Source organism: Salvelinus fontinalis, chromosome 33 (assembly GCF_029448725.1).
Source record: "Salvelinus fontinalis isolate EN_2023a chromosome 33, ASM2944872v1, whole genome shotgun sequence".
NCBI lineage: Eukaryota > Metazoa > Chordata > Actinopteri > Salmoniformes > Salmonidae > Salvelinus > Salvelinus fontinalis.
In genome coordinates, this window is record NC_074697.1 from 22,488,784 (window position 1) to 22,504,903 (window position 16,120).

Genomic DNA, 16,120 nt, shown 5'->3' on the forward strand with positions numbered 1-16,120 from the left:
GCGTTTTGTGTCGCGCCTGTAGGGTTGAAATGTGCTTCTCTCTCTTTGTTTACTATGGTGTTAACTTAGATAATAGCATCGTTTGCTTTCGCCGAAAAGCCTATTTGAATTCTGACATGTTGGCTGGATTCACAACCAGTGTAGCTTTAATTTGGTATCTTTCATGTGTGATTCAATGAAAGTTAGATTTTTATAGTAATTTATTTGAATTTGGCGCTCTGCATCTTCTCTGGCTTTTGGCCAAGTGAGACAGTAGCGTCCCGCCAAAACTCAGATTTTGGATATAAATACGAACTTTACCGAACAAAACATGCATGTATTGTGTAACATGAAGTCCTATGAGTGTCATCTGATGAAGATCATCAAAGGTTAGTGATTAATTTTATCTCTATTTCTGCTTTTTGTTACTCCACTCTTTGGCTGGAAAAATGGCTGTGTTTTTCTGTGGCTATGTACTAACCTAACATAATCGCAAGGTGTGCTTTCGCCATAAACCCTTTTTGAAATCAGACATATTGGCTGGATTCACAACAAGTGTAGCTTTAATTTGGTGTCTTTCATGTGTGATTTCATGAAAGTTTGATTTTTATAGTAATTTATCTGAATTAGGCGCTCTGCATTTTTACTGGCTTTTGGCCAAGTGGGACGTTAGCAGAGAAGTTTTAACTTACAACAATATCGTTTTGTTGAAATATCTCCAAATGTTGTGATGACACAGAGGACATTTTTAGTTGAGCAAGAGGGAAAGTGTTGGGGAAATAATTAGGTGATATCTTGTGGTCTTAACGTGAATTACGGGGGGCAGTTACCCCCTAGTGCCCTACTCATTTCAGGGAGGGAAGGAATCCTCCAGGTTTTCTCCTAATAGGAGATAGTTGATTCATGAATGAAAAAAACTTTAGGCCTATTAATTATTGCCATAAATCACCTGACAGGGAATTATAATTTCACTTCCCAATTCATACAGAACCTCCTAGGCGACAATAAAGCCATGAGAAAAATTATTTGCGTATAAAACTGAGAAAATACTGAAATTAGACTCAAATGTGCTGTACCTGGTGCATTAATCTCAACATTAATTGTTTTGTGACCTTGTCTTGCCCCACTGCATTGTTAAATTACACTCTGGGGCCCTCTATATCGTTAGCCAATGCAGTGTGGAGATGGGAGCGCGTGGGGACCCCACATTCAATAATGTAATTTGAATGTACAAACCTATTATTGCCCTCTCACACTCTCTTTCAGTTAGCACATGGCCAAAGCCCGTATACCACCTGAGATTCATCAAACAATGGAACAAATTTGGGACTGGAGAATTTATCACATAATGGACTTGAAGTGGTCTTGGGATTTCTATTGGTTGGTTACTCTATTTCCTTAGCTTAGAGTCATTAGGCTACTTGTAAAGAGCATTGGATACTCAAACGTCCATTTAAAGCCTCCCCATCCTCTCCTCTCTCTATACAGCCCTCAAACACCACTCCTTGCCCCAGCCCTGGATGAGGTGTCATGTCAAAGTCAAGTGAATCACTATGTGAGCCCCAGCATACAGAGGACCTATTCAACAATGAGAGATCAGACATTTTACGCAACTCATACCCGGTCTTGTTTAAATGTCAGCCAGTTTGCGCTCTTGTTTTCTATCCAGTCTTCTGTAATATTCCCTCAGTACAGCAGATGGCAATAAAATAATATTAAAACAATAATAAATATATAATCTGAGAGACTGCTCGGAAGTGGTCCCTATTTCCTCGTTACTCAGCTGGAATGGCCCTTGGCTCTCTCATGTCCCTGGAACTGTGGCACTCACAGGCAAACTAATGTCTGAATGTCTAGTTTCCACAGTCCTTAATCTAACCCCAACCCTAAACCACAACAGTTATTGTATCGAGTGGTAAAGTTCATATAATATAACGTGCCAATCAAGAATTCACTCTATCTAGTGAAATCACTCAAACAAATCAAAGGGGTGTCCTGTGGCTTGATATAGCCTAGTAGTGAATGAACAACAACTTGATTGCAGTTTTCGTCAGCGACCATTAGAGGGCACAGTAGACTGCTGTAGGGGAACTCAACAGAAAGGACTGAGTGGATGAATGTAGTGTGTGTGTGCGTGTGTGTGTGTGTGCGTGCGTGCGTGTGTGTGAACAGTGAGTGTTAGTAGCATGTGTGTTGCCGAGTTGCTAACTCCTGGTGATTTTAACAGCTGTTATCCTGCTGTTGTCGTTATAAGAGAGGGGTACAGTGTTAGTAATTAACGCAGTGGAAAACCCTCTCTGTCTTACTGTGTCTCTCTACCCTCTTCCTCTTTGCTTCTTTAACTGTCTCTCTCTCTTTCTCTCTGGGTTTGATGATGCAGGAGCCTTGTTTACTGGCCTCTCCCTTCGTATAACTTCTCCTCAGAAAGTTAAACAGCGCTGGGTCACACTAGGACAACAACATCTCTCTCCTCCTCCTCCTCCTGTTCTTTCCTCTAAATCTCGCTCCCCATTCTCTCTCTCTATCTGCTCTCACACTATCTCTCTGCTCCTGTAACTTTCTTCTAGCCCAGTCTGGGTGGGGCTGTGTCCCTGGGTGTGCTGTAGCTATAGGGGGTTAGTGTGGAGCTGAGCCCTGTGCTGCCTGCCCGTGGCTCAGCTCAGGCCCAGAGATTTAAGAGGCTTTTCAAAGGCCCTGTGGCCCACAAAGCCACATAGAGAGAGACAGGAGGAGATGGAGAAAGAAAAATGAGAAAGGGGGGTAAGAGAGAAGGAGTGAAAACAGGAATGTGCAATGAAAATGCACCAACACCATGGCATGCAGATGCAGACCCACATCCCTCCCTCCCCAGTCAATCAGTAGACATGCCTCCGATCCAGGCTGTGGGAACAGAGCCATAGCTCCTCATTGTTGACCTTTGACCCTAGCCTCCAGCTGTATGGCTGCAGGCCGGTCAGCCGGCTGGCTGATGGCTTTACAACATGGCCTCTCTCTCTACTCTGCTCTCTGCTCTGTTCTCTGCTCTCTGCTATGGGAAGATCAACAAATGCTACTGGGCACGCTCACAACCAGCTGGCTCTACAGTAGGAAGTGATTTATGTCAGTACTATTTACCTTGCCCATAGGGGGAGAGGTAGAAGTTCAGTCTGTGTCGTTTGGCTGAATCAGTGTGCATGTGGCAGGTTGACGTTTGTTGTTATGAGTCTTGTCCTGGAGGCAGAACTGAACAATTTCCCTTTAGATAGGCCAGCTGCAAAGTCAAAATTGGCTATATTGTATAAATTAAGGAAAACAAACATGAGCTTTTTGGTCTTAATTTAAGGTTAGGGTTAGGCAGTAGGATTTGCAGCGTGGTTAAGGTTAGGTTTAAAAACACATTTTATGACTTTGTGTCCGTGCCAGCTAGGGACCACTCTGCAGAGCTGCTTCCAGAACAAGATTCGTGACGGAAAAATGCTAACCTGTGTGCACGTGTGTGTGTGTGTTTCTTCTTCAGGGGCAGAGTGTGTGTTTATGTTCCAGTCTGTCTCTCCTTTGGCTGAGTCATTATGAGTGTGTATGTGTGTGTGTGTGTGTGTGTGTGTGTGTGTGTGTGTGTGTGTGTGTGTGTGTGTGTGTGTGTGTGTGTGTGTGTGTGTGTGTGTGTGTGTGTGTCCATCAGGGGCAGAGTGCATTGAGGGTGCTGTAGAACACATGTGGTGTATGTCTATGGAACGGAGGAGAGGAAAATAAAGAGTGCCATCTGATGAAGGGTGGAGAGGGAGAGAGAGAGGGGAGCTACGTCTGTTTGTCACATTTCACTATTACTCAAATCCAGCTGGACAGAACAAGGGAGGAGGAGAAGGAAAGACAACAGACAGATCAGAGGGAGAGAAAACAGACAGATCAGAGGGAGAGAAAACAGACAGATCAGAGGGAGAGAAAACAGACAGATCAGAGGGAGAGAAAACAGACAGATCAGAGGGAGAGAAAACAGACAGATCAGAGGGAGAGAAAACAGACAGATCAGAGGGAGAGAAAACAGACAGATCAGAGGGAGAGAAAACAGACAGATCAGAGGGAGAGAAAACAGACAGAACAGAGGGAGAGAAAACAGACAGATCAGAGGGAGAGAAAACAGACAGATCAGAGGGAGAGAAGTGTTCATAAGTGTTCATACATATACTGTACGTAGAGAGAGCAAGAGAGAGTGCAAGAGAGAGCGAGAGAGAATGCCAAATAAAGTTAGGAGAAGAAAAGTGGAACCAGTTCAAACGGGAAATGGAAGAGTGGAGAGAAGAAATGAAAGAGAGATAGAGATTAAGATAAAGGGAGAAGAGAGGAGGAGAGTGGAAAAGGTCATGGATTTCAACTAAATTGTCAAAAGACAATTTCTTACAAACAACTTTTATTTTTTCCTTCAAACGTTCAATAAATACAAACAAAATTCATAAAAATAACAACACTAATACAAAGTATTATAAAATAATTATACATATTACTGAAATGAGAAACAGACAACCACATGAAGAGGTGCAATACAGGTCAATGGTACCAGACTCAGAGCTGCAAATAAATCTAAATCATGTGTTTATGTAAAGTTACTGTATATTCTAATCTCTTCAGTGAGCAATTAGAATAGATACTTGGGTGTGTTATGCTTTTCCAAGGGAAGAGTTCTAGTGGTGCTGACTGGATGGGATGACAGGGGGTATGTGTGGTGCTGACTGGATGGGATGACAGGGGGTATGTGTGGTGCTGACTGGATGGGATGACAGGGGGTATGTGTGGTGCTGATTGGATGGGATGACAGGGGGTATGTGTGGTGCTGACTGGATGGGGTGACAGGGGGTATGTGTGGTGCTGACTGGATGGGATGACAGGGGGTATGTGTGGTGCTGATTGGATGGGATGACAGGGGGTATGTGTGGTGCTGATTGGATGGGATGACAGGGGGTATGTGTGGTGCTGACTGGATGGGATGACAGGGGGTATGTGTGGTGCCGACTGGATGGGATGACAGGGGGTATGTGTGGTGTGTGCTGACTGGATGGAATGACAGGGGGTATGTGTGGTGCTGATTGGATGGGATGACAGGATGTATGTGTGGTGCTGATTGGATGGGATGACAGGGGGTATGTGTGGTGCTGTTTGGATGGGATGACAGGATGTATGTGTGGTGCTGATTGGATGGGATGACAGGGGGTATGTGTGGTGCTGACTGGATGGGATGACAGGGGGTATGTGTGGTGCTGACTGGATGGGATGACAGGGGGTATGTGTGGTGCTGACTGGATGGGATGACAGGACATATATGTGGTGCTGACTGGATGGGATGACAGGGGGTATATGTGGTGCTGATTGGATGGGATGACAGGGGGTATGTGTGGTGCTGACTGGATGGGATGACAGGGGGTATGTGTGGTGCTGACTGGATGGGATGACAGGGGGTATGTGTGGTGCTGACTGGATGGGATGACAGGACATATATGTGGTGCTGACTGGATGGGATGACAGGGGGTATGTGTGGTGCTGATTGGATGGGATGACAGGACATATGTGTGGTGCTGACTGGATGGGATGACAGGGGGTATGTGTGGTGCTGACTGGATGGGATGACAGGGGGTATGTGTGGTGCTGACTGGATGGGATGACAGGGGGTATGTGTGGTGCTGACTGGATGGGATGACAGGACATACGTGTGGTGCTTACTGGATGAGATGACAGGGGGTATGTGTGGTGCTGATTGGATGGGATGACAGGGGGTATGTGTGGTGCTGACTGGATGGGATGACAGGGGGTATGTGTGGTGCTGACTGGATGGGATGACAGGGGGTATGTGTGGTGCTTATTGGATGGGATGACAGGGGGTATGTGTGGTGCTGACTGGATGGGATGACAGGGGGTATGTGTGGTGCTGACTGGATGGGATGACAGGGGGTATGTGTGGTGCTGATTGGATGGGATGACAGGGGGTATGTGTGGTGCTTATTGGATGGGGTGACAGGGGGTATGTGTGGTGCTGACTGGATGGGATGACAGGGGGTATGTGTGGTGCTTATTGGATGGGGTGACAGGGGGTATGTGTGGTGCTGACTGGATGGGATGACAGGGGGTATGTGTGGTGCTGACTGGATGGGATGACAGGGGGTATGTGTGGTGCTGACTGGATGGGATGACAGGACATACGTGTGGTGCTTACTGGATGAGATGACAGGGGGTATGGGTGGTGCTGGTTTATCAGATAGACTGAGCATCGCTGACAATGTTTTGTGTGTGTTTCCATCTAGCCACCAAGTAAGTTTACTGTCTTGTATGTTTGGCCACTGTTTAGCAAGCATTTTTTACCACACACGCACACGCGCACACGTACACGCACAGAAATCAATCAGTACAAACCATTTACAATTAACATCAATCTAACAATGCAAAGACCACCAACACATCCATTTTAACAACTAAGCAAAAAACCTTGTGTACCGGCATTCGAATATGAAGGGTAACTGTATGTGATTTTTGAAAGGGTGGGCAAAATGCATCACGAGGAAACAAAGAACTAAAAACAAAACAAACATTTCAAATTTCAAAGGAGAAACCAGTCAAAAGACACTGCTGCAACAGCTGTGGTTGGTCCACTTCTAATCTCTTTTAGTTCCCTTTTTTCCATTCTCTTCCATGACACCTCAATACTACTCTTTCTTTTCCTCTGTCTTTCCTTCCTTCGTTACAATCCAGAGGCTGACTAAGGGGTGGGAGTGGACAGGGGGTTTGTGGGTTGGGGCTGGAGGGTTATAGGGGTCTTGATTTTAGGGGGTGTTAGCTGACCCAGTGTGCAGGTCTAGGTCTGCCCATGAGGGGATAGGTAGAGAGAGGAGGGGAGGGGGGCGTGGTGGGGGGAAGGTAGAAGTGGGGGATGCGGGTGGAGAGGGGATCTCAGCTCAGTGGCTCCAGCTGTTCTTCTTTTCCGGAACTTTTATCAGCTCCTCCTCTTCCTCTTTGGAATCTAAACAAAAGAGACAATCCAATATGAACTAATCAATGATTACTACATGAATCATCACTGTTTGAAAACATGTCATCAGGATTGAGAGCATGTCTCACTATTTCAAGCATGTGTCCTTGGATGCTCTGGCTAGGGAGCATGAGGGAGGATGGTGTATGTTTGTGTGTGCTTGTCACCTTGGCACTCAGAACAGCACATGCCCTCCCGGCGGGTGATGTTACTACAGGTCAGGACTGGACACTGTTTCCTCTGACACTTAGTCACACCATGCTGGAGAGAGAGGGAGAAAGAAAGAGAGAGAAATGGGGGAGGGAGAGACCGAGGGAGGTACATTAGGAATGCTCCTCACAATGCTGTGAAACCATAAAATGCTCCACGCTTCTCAACTCCAAATCCCAGAGTTCCCCACACTGACACTGGAATATTTCCCCAAGGGGTAAGGACCACACAAGTCCCCCCATCCCTACAGCTATGAAGCTCAACCAAGTCTGAAACATCCCTACTCTCTGTACAAATATGTATTGAGCACAGTGGCATGGAAAAACTCCTTCAGTCAGAAGAAACGTTGAGTCTGGGTTTTTCTAAAGGTTCACTGAAACACACAGTTCTACAGTGTTTTTTTCCTTTTTGGTCCATGGGGTTTAGGTCCAACAGTCTGAAGCTTTTTTGTCTTGAGTTTTGTTGCTTGGCAATAGGTCCAAACCCAGTCTTAAGTGTCTGTATTTTGTAAAAGACTTGTTCCTGACTGGTCCCTGACTCCCTGTAATACTCACGTCACACCAGCAGGTGATGCACTTCATCTCTCCCATCAGGGGCACACGGGGGTGCCAGTTGTCACTGTTCTGGTAGAAGTTCTTCCCAAACTTGCAGTGACGTGTCCCATCTGCCTGCATCATGTCAGCGTGCTCCAGGGGGGGGTTGTCTTCCTCCGGACATTCCTTACAGCAGTCTGAGGGGCTACGGCGTACCGGACGACTGCAGGTCAGGGCTGGACACGTCACCTTCTCACAGTGCACCTCGCCTGTCGCCCCCTACAGGAGTGGAGGAGGAAGGACACAATGGGAAATTAGCGTAATTTACTTTCAATTATAGGAAGCTGCAGAAAGATTATGTTTCTAATTATGTTTTGTTAGCATCACTTATCGACTTACATCATCCTAGCTGTGAATAAATAACCTAGAGGCCTACCTTGCAGGTGCAGAGGGCACACTTGATGTAGCCAAATGGAGGGACGAATGGATGCCATGTAGACCCAGGAGCATGCATCTTCTGGTCCCCCTCAAAGTAACAACCTGAGTGAGTGAGTGAGTGAGTGAGTGAGTGAGTGAGTGAGTGAGTGAGTGAGTGAGTGAGTGAGTGAGTGAGTGAGTGAGTGAGTGAGTGAATATGGGGAGGTTCAGAGGGATGAGAGAAATAGAGGACACTCTTAGCATTGGAAATGCATATCAATTTCAGAGTTAAAACGTATCTGTTGGCACAAAGAGACAGAGGGAACAGACAGAAGGAGAGGAGGGAGAGTGATGTAGAGAGACAGAACGAGTACCTCCTGGTAGGGAGAGATAGAGGAACAGAGAAGGAGAGAGAGTGATGTAGAGAGACAAAACGAGTGCCTCCTGGTAGGGAGAGATAGAGGAACAGAGAAGGAGAGAGAGTGATGTAGAGAGACAGAACGAGTACCTCCTGGTAGGGAGAGATAGAGGACCAGAGAAGGAGAGGAGGGGGAGTGATGTAGAGAGACAAAATGAGTGCCTCCTGGCAGGGAGAGATAGAGGAACAGACAGAAGGAGAGGAGGGAGAGTGATGTAGAGAGACAGAACGAGTGCCTCCTGGTAGGGAGAGATAGAGGAACAGAGAAGGAGAGGAGGGGGAGTGATGTAGAGAGATAAAATGAGTGCCTCCTGGCAGGGAGAGATAGAGGAACAGAGAAGGAGAGGAGGGAGAGTGATGTAGAGAGACAAAATGAGTGCCTCCTGGTAGGGAGACATAGAGGAACAGAGAAGGAGAGAGAGTGATGTAGAGAGACAAAACGAGTGCCTCCTGGTAGGGAGAGATAGAGGAACAGAGAAGGAGAGAGAGTGATGTAGAGAGACAAAACGAGTGCCTCCTGGTAGGGAGAGATAGAGGAACAGACAGAAGGAGAGGAGGGGGAGTGATGTAGAGAGACAGAACGAGTGCCTCCTGGTAGGGAGAGATAGAGGAACAGAGAAGGAGAGGAGGGAGAGTGATGTAGAGAGACAGAACGAGTACCTCCTGGCAGGGAGAGATAGAGGAACAGACAGAAGGAGAGAGAGTGATGTAGAGAGACAGAACGAGTGCCTCCTGGTAGGGAGAGATAGAGGAACAGACAGAAGGAGAGGAGGGAGAGTGATGTAGAGAGACAGAACGAGTGCCTCCTGGTAGGGAGAGATAGAGGAACAGACAGAAGGAGAGGAGAGAGAGTGATGTAGAGAGACAGAACGAGTGCCTCCTGGTAGGGAGAGATAGAGGAACAGAGAAGGAGAGGAGGGAGAGTGATGTAGAGAGACAGAACGAGTGCCTCCTGGTAGGGAGAGATAGAGGACCAGACAGAAGGAGAGAGAGTGATGTAGAGAGACAGAACGAGTACCTCCTGGTAGGGAGAGATAGAGGAACAGACAGAAGGAGAGGAGGGAGAGTGATGTAGAGAGACAGAACGAGTGCCTCCTGGCAGGGAGAGATAGAGGACCAGACAGAAGGAGAGAGAGTGATGTAGAGAGACAAAACGAGTGCCTCCTGGTAGGGAGAGATAGAGGTACAGAGAAGGAGAGAGAGTGATGTGGAGAGACAGAACGAGTGCCTCCTGGTAGGGAGAGATAGAGGAACAGAGAAGGAGAGAGAGTGATGTAGAGAGACAAAACGAGTGCCTCCTTGTAGGGAGAGTTAGAGGTACAGAGAAGGAGAGAGAGTGATGTGGAGAGACAGAACGAGTGCCTCCTGGTAGGGAGAGATAGAGGACCAGACAGAAGGAGAGAGAGTGATGTAGAGAGACAAAACGAGTGCCTCCTTGTAGGGAGAGTTAGAGGTACAGAGAAGGAGAGAGAGTGATGTAGAGAGACAGAACGAGTGCCTCCTGGTAGGGAGAGATAGAGGAACAGAGAAGGAGAGAGAGTGATGTAGAGAGACAAAACGAGTGCCTCCTGGTAGGGAGAGATAGAGGAACAGAGAAGGAGAGGAGGGAGGGTGATGTAGAGAGACAAAACGAGTACCTCCTGGCAGGGAGAGACAGAGGAACAGAGAAGGAGAGGAGGGAGAGTGATGTAGAGAGACAGAACGAGTGCCTCCTGGTAGGGAGAGATAGAGGAACAGAGAAGGAGAGGAGGGAGAGTGATGTAGAGAGACAGAACGAGTACCTCCTGGTAGGGAGAGATAGAGGAACAGACAGAAGGAGAGAGAGTGATGTAGAGAGACAGAACGAGTGCCTCCTGGTAGGGAGAGATAGAGGAACAGACAGAAGGAGAGAGAGTGATGTAGAGAGACAGAACGAGTACCTCCTGGTAGGGAGAGATAGAGGAACAGACAGAAGGAGAGAGAGTGATGTAGAGAGACAGAACGAGTGCCTCCTGGTAGGGAGAGATAGAGGAACAGACAGAAGGAGAGAGAGTGATGTAGAGAGACAGAACGAGTGCCTCCTGGTAGGGAGAGATAGAGGAACAGACAGAAGGAGAGAGAGTGATGTAGAGAGACAGAACGAGTGCCTCCTGGTAGGGAGAGATAGAGGAACAGACAGAAGGAGAGGAGGGAGAGTGATGTAGAGAGACAGAACGAGTGCCTCCTGGTAGGGAGAGATAGAGGAACAGACAGAAGGAGAGAGAGTGATGTAGAGAGACAGAACGAGTGCCTCCTGGTAGGGAGAGATAGAGGAACAGACAGAAGGAGAGAGAGTGATGTAGAGAGACAGAACGAGTACCTCCTGGTAGGGAGAGATAGAGGAACAGACAGAAGGAGAGGAGGGAGAGTGATGTAGAGAGACAAAACGAGTAACTCCTGGCAGGGGGAGACAGAGGAACAGACAGATGGAGAAAGCGAGAAAGAAAGAGGAGTGACAGTCAGACAGAGAGATGGTTCAGAACCTTCTGGATGCTCGTCTAGCCTCTCTGGAGTCTTCATGTTCTTGGGCTCTTTCCTCTCTAAAGGACAGACAGGAGAAACGGACACAGGAAAGTATTGTTCCACAACTTTACGACCGTAATGTGGTGAACTGTCAATAGTAAGTCCTCTCAAGAATAAGGAAAACACACTCAAGCACACAATCCTATTCAAACATAGTAACACACGCTCGTCCACACTCATACACACACACTCACCGAGACACACGGGGCAGCACTTGTCCTCAGGCTGGATGGTGCGAGAACAGGTGAGGACTGGACAGATGACCGGGTCACAGATCACTGTGCGCTTCTACAGGGAGGACAGAGAGATGGAGAGATGAGGGAAGAGAAAATGGACAGAAGAAGAGAGAGAGTGGTTAGACACAAAGTCACTCAATATAGAAGTAGAAACTATACTTCTAGATTCTCCATGGAAAGGGCTCTTAGTTCAGGACTAGACTTAATCAGTGTCTGGGAAACCAGCAGTTAATTTAATGCATAGCTATAGCGCCGCCCTAGTGCTTGTAGTTTGAACAGTCCTACCTGACAGCTGCAGGTGAAACAGTTGTTGTAGTTGGGGGTCCAGAATGAGCCGTGGGCGTGGTGTTGACTCTCAAAGAAACAGGTGTGGGGGTCTTTCTTTAGTTCCTCAGGATCACGCACAAACAGGCCATCAAACTCCGCCACCTCCATCTCACCCCTTGTCCCAAACTCACAGTTGTTAGGCACATGGACCTGTAGGGAGAGAAAGACAGAAGGAGGGAGGGAGAGAGAGAAGGATGGAGAGGGGGGTGACAGAGAGAGAAAGAGGGGACGAGCATGAGAAAGGGACATAGATAGAGGGGCAGAAAAGGGGACGAGCATGAGAAAGGGACATAGATAGAGAGGGGCAGAAAAGGGGTGAGCATGAGAATAGGAGAATAAGAGGAGGGACCAAGAGAAAGAGAACAAGGAAGTAGGGAGAGAGGGGGGAAGACAGAGGTTAGGATTTCAGTGATTTGTTGGACAAACCTCCCTTGTGCCTTTTTATAAAGTGTACTTGTAAATTAGTCCTAAATGGAGCTTTCAGCCTGCTTTCCGCCCATGTCTCTACGGCTCCATGGCAGATGGCTGTTTATGTGTCAGACCTGTTTGCTATTAAAACTACCGGACCTTACTGAGTGTACGTGTGTGTGTTCTCACACGTTTCTTTCTTCCATTCTAATCCCTGGCAGCTAAGACAAAATCCTAAACCAGGCCACCTGCAGATATGTTAGCGTGTAACGATGTGTTTGTGTGTGTGTGTGTGTGCCCTCACAAACTTTTACTTTTCAACAAAATGTCTCTAAAAACACAAGACCACCTGTCAGTGAGAGTGTGTGGCCTCACACTGACCAAGTGAGCAATCACACACACACACACACACACACACACACACATAAACACTCAGCTGACTAGGGCCCTAAGGAGCCTCAGCTCCCTCCCTCCCTCCTCTCCTCCACCTGTCATGCTCCATCTCTATAATCCTCAATATATTCCAGTAATGCATGATCAAACTGAAGAGTGTGGATTGAGATTGAGCTACGGTTGAGGTTGAGATGTGCACTGTATTAGGATTTTAGAGTGGTTGAATAACGGTTGTTAAGTGGTTGAGTTATGGTTGTGGTCCTACTCACCTGTCCACGTATCTCTCCTCTGGTGTTGACCTTGGTGCTGACCTGGATGAAGGCTGTCCCTCTGTCCAGATGACGCAACAACTCTACACTGATGTCCTTCAACACACCCTGGGCCTGAGAGAGAGAGAGGGAGGAGAGAGGAGAGAGGAGAGAGAGAAGATTCTGCTGTATGTATACATTATCTATATCATACTGTCATGACAAAGTTGTGTGTCTGTGATTATTCATGCGTCTCCCTCTGCCTACCTGAGAACCGTAGAACCCTGTCAGCAGTCTCTTGTGATTGGTGCTGCTCTCGCCAAGCTCTCCGATTTCGGCAAATCCATGAAGGTGGGCGCTGACTGTGAGGTCATCAGCTTTGCTGAGGCCTGCCACCACGATCTCATAATGGAGGTGACAGCGCTCGTCCACAGACACCCAGGCATGGCCCCCAGCACTGGTCAGGACTGGAGGGGCCACAAACTGGCCTGCCAGAGGGACAGGGATCTCTAGGGAAGGAGAGGGTTGAGAGAGTTAAATATGAATGAAAAGCAAAAGACTAGAGTTAAAGAGAATATTCTCAAATTGGGATCAATGTTTTTCTTTCAGATACTTTATAAAGGTGCCTCTGTGGACACTGTCTCTAGTCTAGAGGACTGGAGTTTTCTATCCCTGACCATTTACTCAACCTAAGTGTATTTGAGTTACTCTATGGTGAATCCCAAACCAGTCCATCGCCACTACCAACTCGCTCGGAGGGCCTTCCATTTTCACGTGTTACTAACAAAACTCAAAGGGTGATTTCAAGAGTGGTGAGGGGATCAATCAACTTCGGGACATACTAACACAACCCCACCAAGCCGCACTGCTTCTTGACACAATGCCCACTTAACCCAGAAGCCAGCCGCACCAATGTGTTGGAGGAAACACGGTACACCTGGCGACCATGTCAACGTGCATGCGCCTGGCCCGCCAAAGGAGTCGCTAGAGCGCGATGGGACAAGGACATCTCTGCCGGCCAAACTAATCTAGACAACGCTGGGCCAATTGTCTCATGGGTCTACCGGTCGTGGCCGGCTGTGACACAGGTTCGGGATATACCCTTGAATGATGCAATTCATGTTCCACATTTAAATAATAAAATGGACATGAAATTCAAATTAGAAAAATTACCCTGTCATTTTACACGATAACAGTCACAGTTAAACATGTCATCTGGGAGGTATTTCATCTGTTACTTGTGTCAAACACAAACAAACACAGGTGGCTCATAATTTCTGCGACTCCATTCTAGTGTGAAATTGCGCAAACTCAAAAAGAATTCATGAATGGAGGAGCGAATGCACAAATGAAGGAGCGAGACAAAGGGGGTTGATTTAGGATTCAGCCCTAGTGCTCTGGTCTGAGGTCAGTGTCTCACCATGTCTGGGTGCCTCCAGGCCGCTGTAGAGCAGGCCTCTGATCTGTCCGCGTAGCTCCCCCTCCTGGCTGTGTGCGGTAGCCACGTTGATGAAGAGTTCGTTCTGCAGCAGCATGTGGATGTGGCGCGCCTCCAGACGACTCCAGCTTCCCGTCGCCCGCCCGCTGGGCCTGTGGAACTCTGGAGCTAGGTCATACAGCACGGACCGCTTACTGCGCCGCCGAGGCTTTAGCTCGATGGTCAGACCCACCACTTCACTGGATAACCCCGCTATCTGGACCTGTGGACAGAGCAGGATATGGGTTGGTTTTGGTGGTTCAGTTCAGTTCAGATATGTAAATAGTGACAGTACAATTCCATTTGATTCAGTTATTTAAAGTTAAAATCAATTCAATTCAGTTCAGATCCATACCTGGTAGTCCAGGGTGCCGTTATCATGGAGATGAAAGAATGCTGATCCCACACCGCCTGTCTTCCCTGCTGTCAATGCATCACCACTGGACATGACACTCTGGATGGCTGGAGAGAGAAAGAGAGGGAGTGGAGGACAGAAAGAGAGAAAAGTGAGAGAGGAAATAGTAAATGATTTCTTCATAACAGATGAATACGCAGTGCCACATTTGGATCGTTTCATGTTTCCATAAAGCAAATTGAAGGTGGAACGAGAGAGGATGATGAGAGAGTGAGTATGAGTAGGGTCTCCCTGACTCTGATCTCAAAACATTGTCCCCTTTCCATTTCAGCCCCAGACCCAGACTACTACAGACTAATCTGTGTGTGATGAGGCAGCTTTTGCATGCGAGATGAGGCAATGCTCTCTGTCGTGTTATAATTCACCATGTTAGTCTGGAGAGCCAGACAGGGGGGAGCTGAGAGAGGGCCAGAACACATTCTCTCACGTCTCCGCTGTAGAACGACACACACACATGCACACACACCCCATGTCATCACTCCACCAGAGGGGACAATCACAGGGAACGGAATAGAGCACAACCCGTCCACACAGAACTTTGGGGTGAGGGTAAGTGTATGTCATCTCAAAAGAGAGAATTCTAGCTTAAGTGGTGTACCCCCCAACACATGCACACCCTAACCCAAGGTTAAACCGTGGGATGAGGTAACCCTTGTTGAACACGAAGGGGCTTAGAAGACAGACAGGGAAAGACAGATAGAGAAGGAGAGGCTCTCCAAAGAAGGGAGAAAACTACTCAAAGAAAGGCCGAATGGGAGTGATAGAGGGGAAGGAGTTCAAGACAGAAAAAGAACAGAACCAGAGAGACAGGCAGAGAGAGAGAGAGATGTAAGGAGAGAGGGAAACGAGTGTGGTGGGTTGAATTCTTCACACATAACGTCAACCTGTTAATCATGGAGCTGGAACACCAGTATGGAGAGTGAGGTCCAGCAGACTGTGACCTTGGCAGCGCCCTGTGTGTGTGTGTGTGTGTGTGTGTGTGTGTGTGTGTGTGTGTGTGTGTGTGTGTGTGTGTGTGTGTGTGTGTGTGTGTGTGTGTGTGTGTGTGTGTGTGTGTGTGTGTGTGTGTGTGTGTGTGTGTGTTTGTACACACAAGTGTGTGTGTGTGTGCGTATGAAAAAGACAATGTGAGTGTGAGTGTGTGTGGGGGGTCTAAGTACATAAGTATGTTTGCATTAGAGTCACTTGAATGGAACATGTGTGCCCTGAATTGTCTCAGACTTTGTCTACGACACACACCTCCTCTCCCGGTCTTGGTGGACCATCAAGTCAAACAGCGGGGATATAAACATGGTTATACTTCAGTGATAAGACTTGAAAGAAAGGAGTATTTATAGAAGAGAGAGAATCGCTAAAACAGCCATGGAGGAACAGAAGGGGAACAAGTGAACTGAAAGACAAAACACATTCCTTCTAGGTCTCTGACGTTGGCCTCATTTCAGGTGTGATGGGGTGACAGAAGAGGAATAAAGGTTGATTGTTTGATGTTGAGCGATTCGAGTAACTTCATCGATTCAACATGTCACT

The 16,120-nt window shown here is 47.5% G+C and overlaps 1 protein-coding gene across 2 annotated transcripts in view; it reads right to left on the reverse strand.

Moving 5' to 3' along the window:
- Positions 1-5,895: 5,895 nt before the first annotated feature.
- Positions 5,896-16,120, reverse strand: part of LOC129831824 (chordin-like) — a 37,438-nt gene continuing 27,213 nt past the window's right edge. The window contains exons 11-21 of one of the 2 annotated variants that reach the window (XM_055895311.1): positions 14,534-14,640; positions 14,122-14,401; positions 12,969-13,210; positions 12,723-12,836; positions 11,611-11,802; positions 11,284-11,377; positions 11,050-11,106; positions 8,150-8,253; positions 7,735-7,992; positions 7,138-7,231; positions 5,896-6,961 (exon numbers count right to left, since the gene is read on the reverse strand). In XM_055895311.1, the coding sequence (XP_055751286.1) occupies positions 6,897-6,961; positions 7,138-7,231; positions 7,735-7,992; positions 8,150-8,253; positions 11,050-11,106; positions 11,284-11,377; positions 11,611-11,802; positions 12,723-12,836; positions 12,969-13,210; positions 14,122-14,401; positions 14,534-14,640 (1,607 nt within the window). In that variant the 3' untranslated portion in view covers positions 5,896-6,896. The remainder of the gene's footprint in view (positions 6,962-7,137; positions 7,232-7,734; positions 7,993-8,149; positions 8,254-11,049; positions 11,107-11,283; positions 11,378-11,610; positions 11,803-12,722; positions 12,837-12,968; positions 13,211-14,121; positions 14,402-14,533; positions 14,641-16,120) is intronic. The other variant, XM_055895312.1, reaches the window with a different exon arrangement.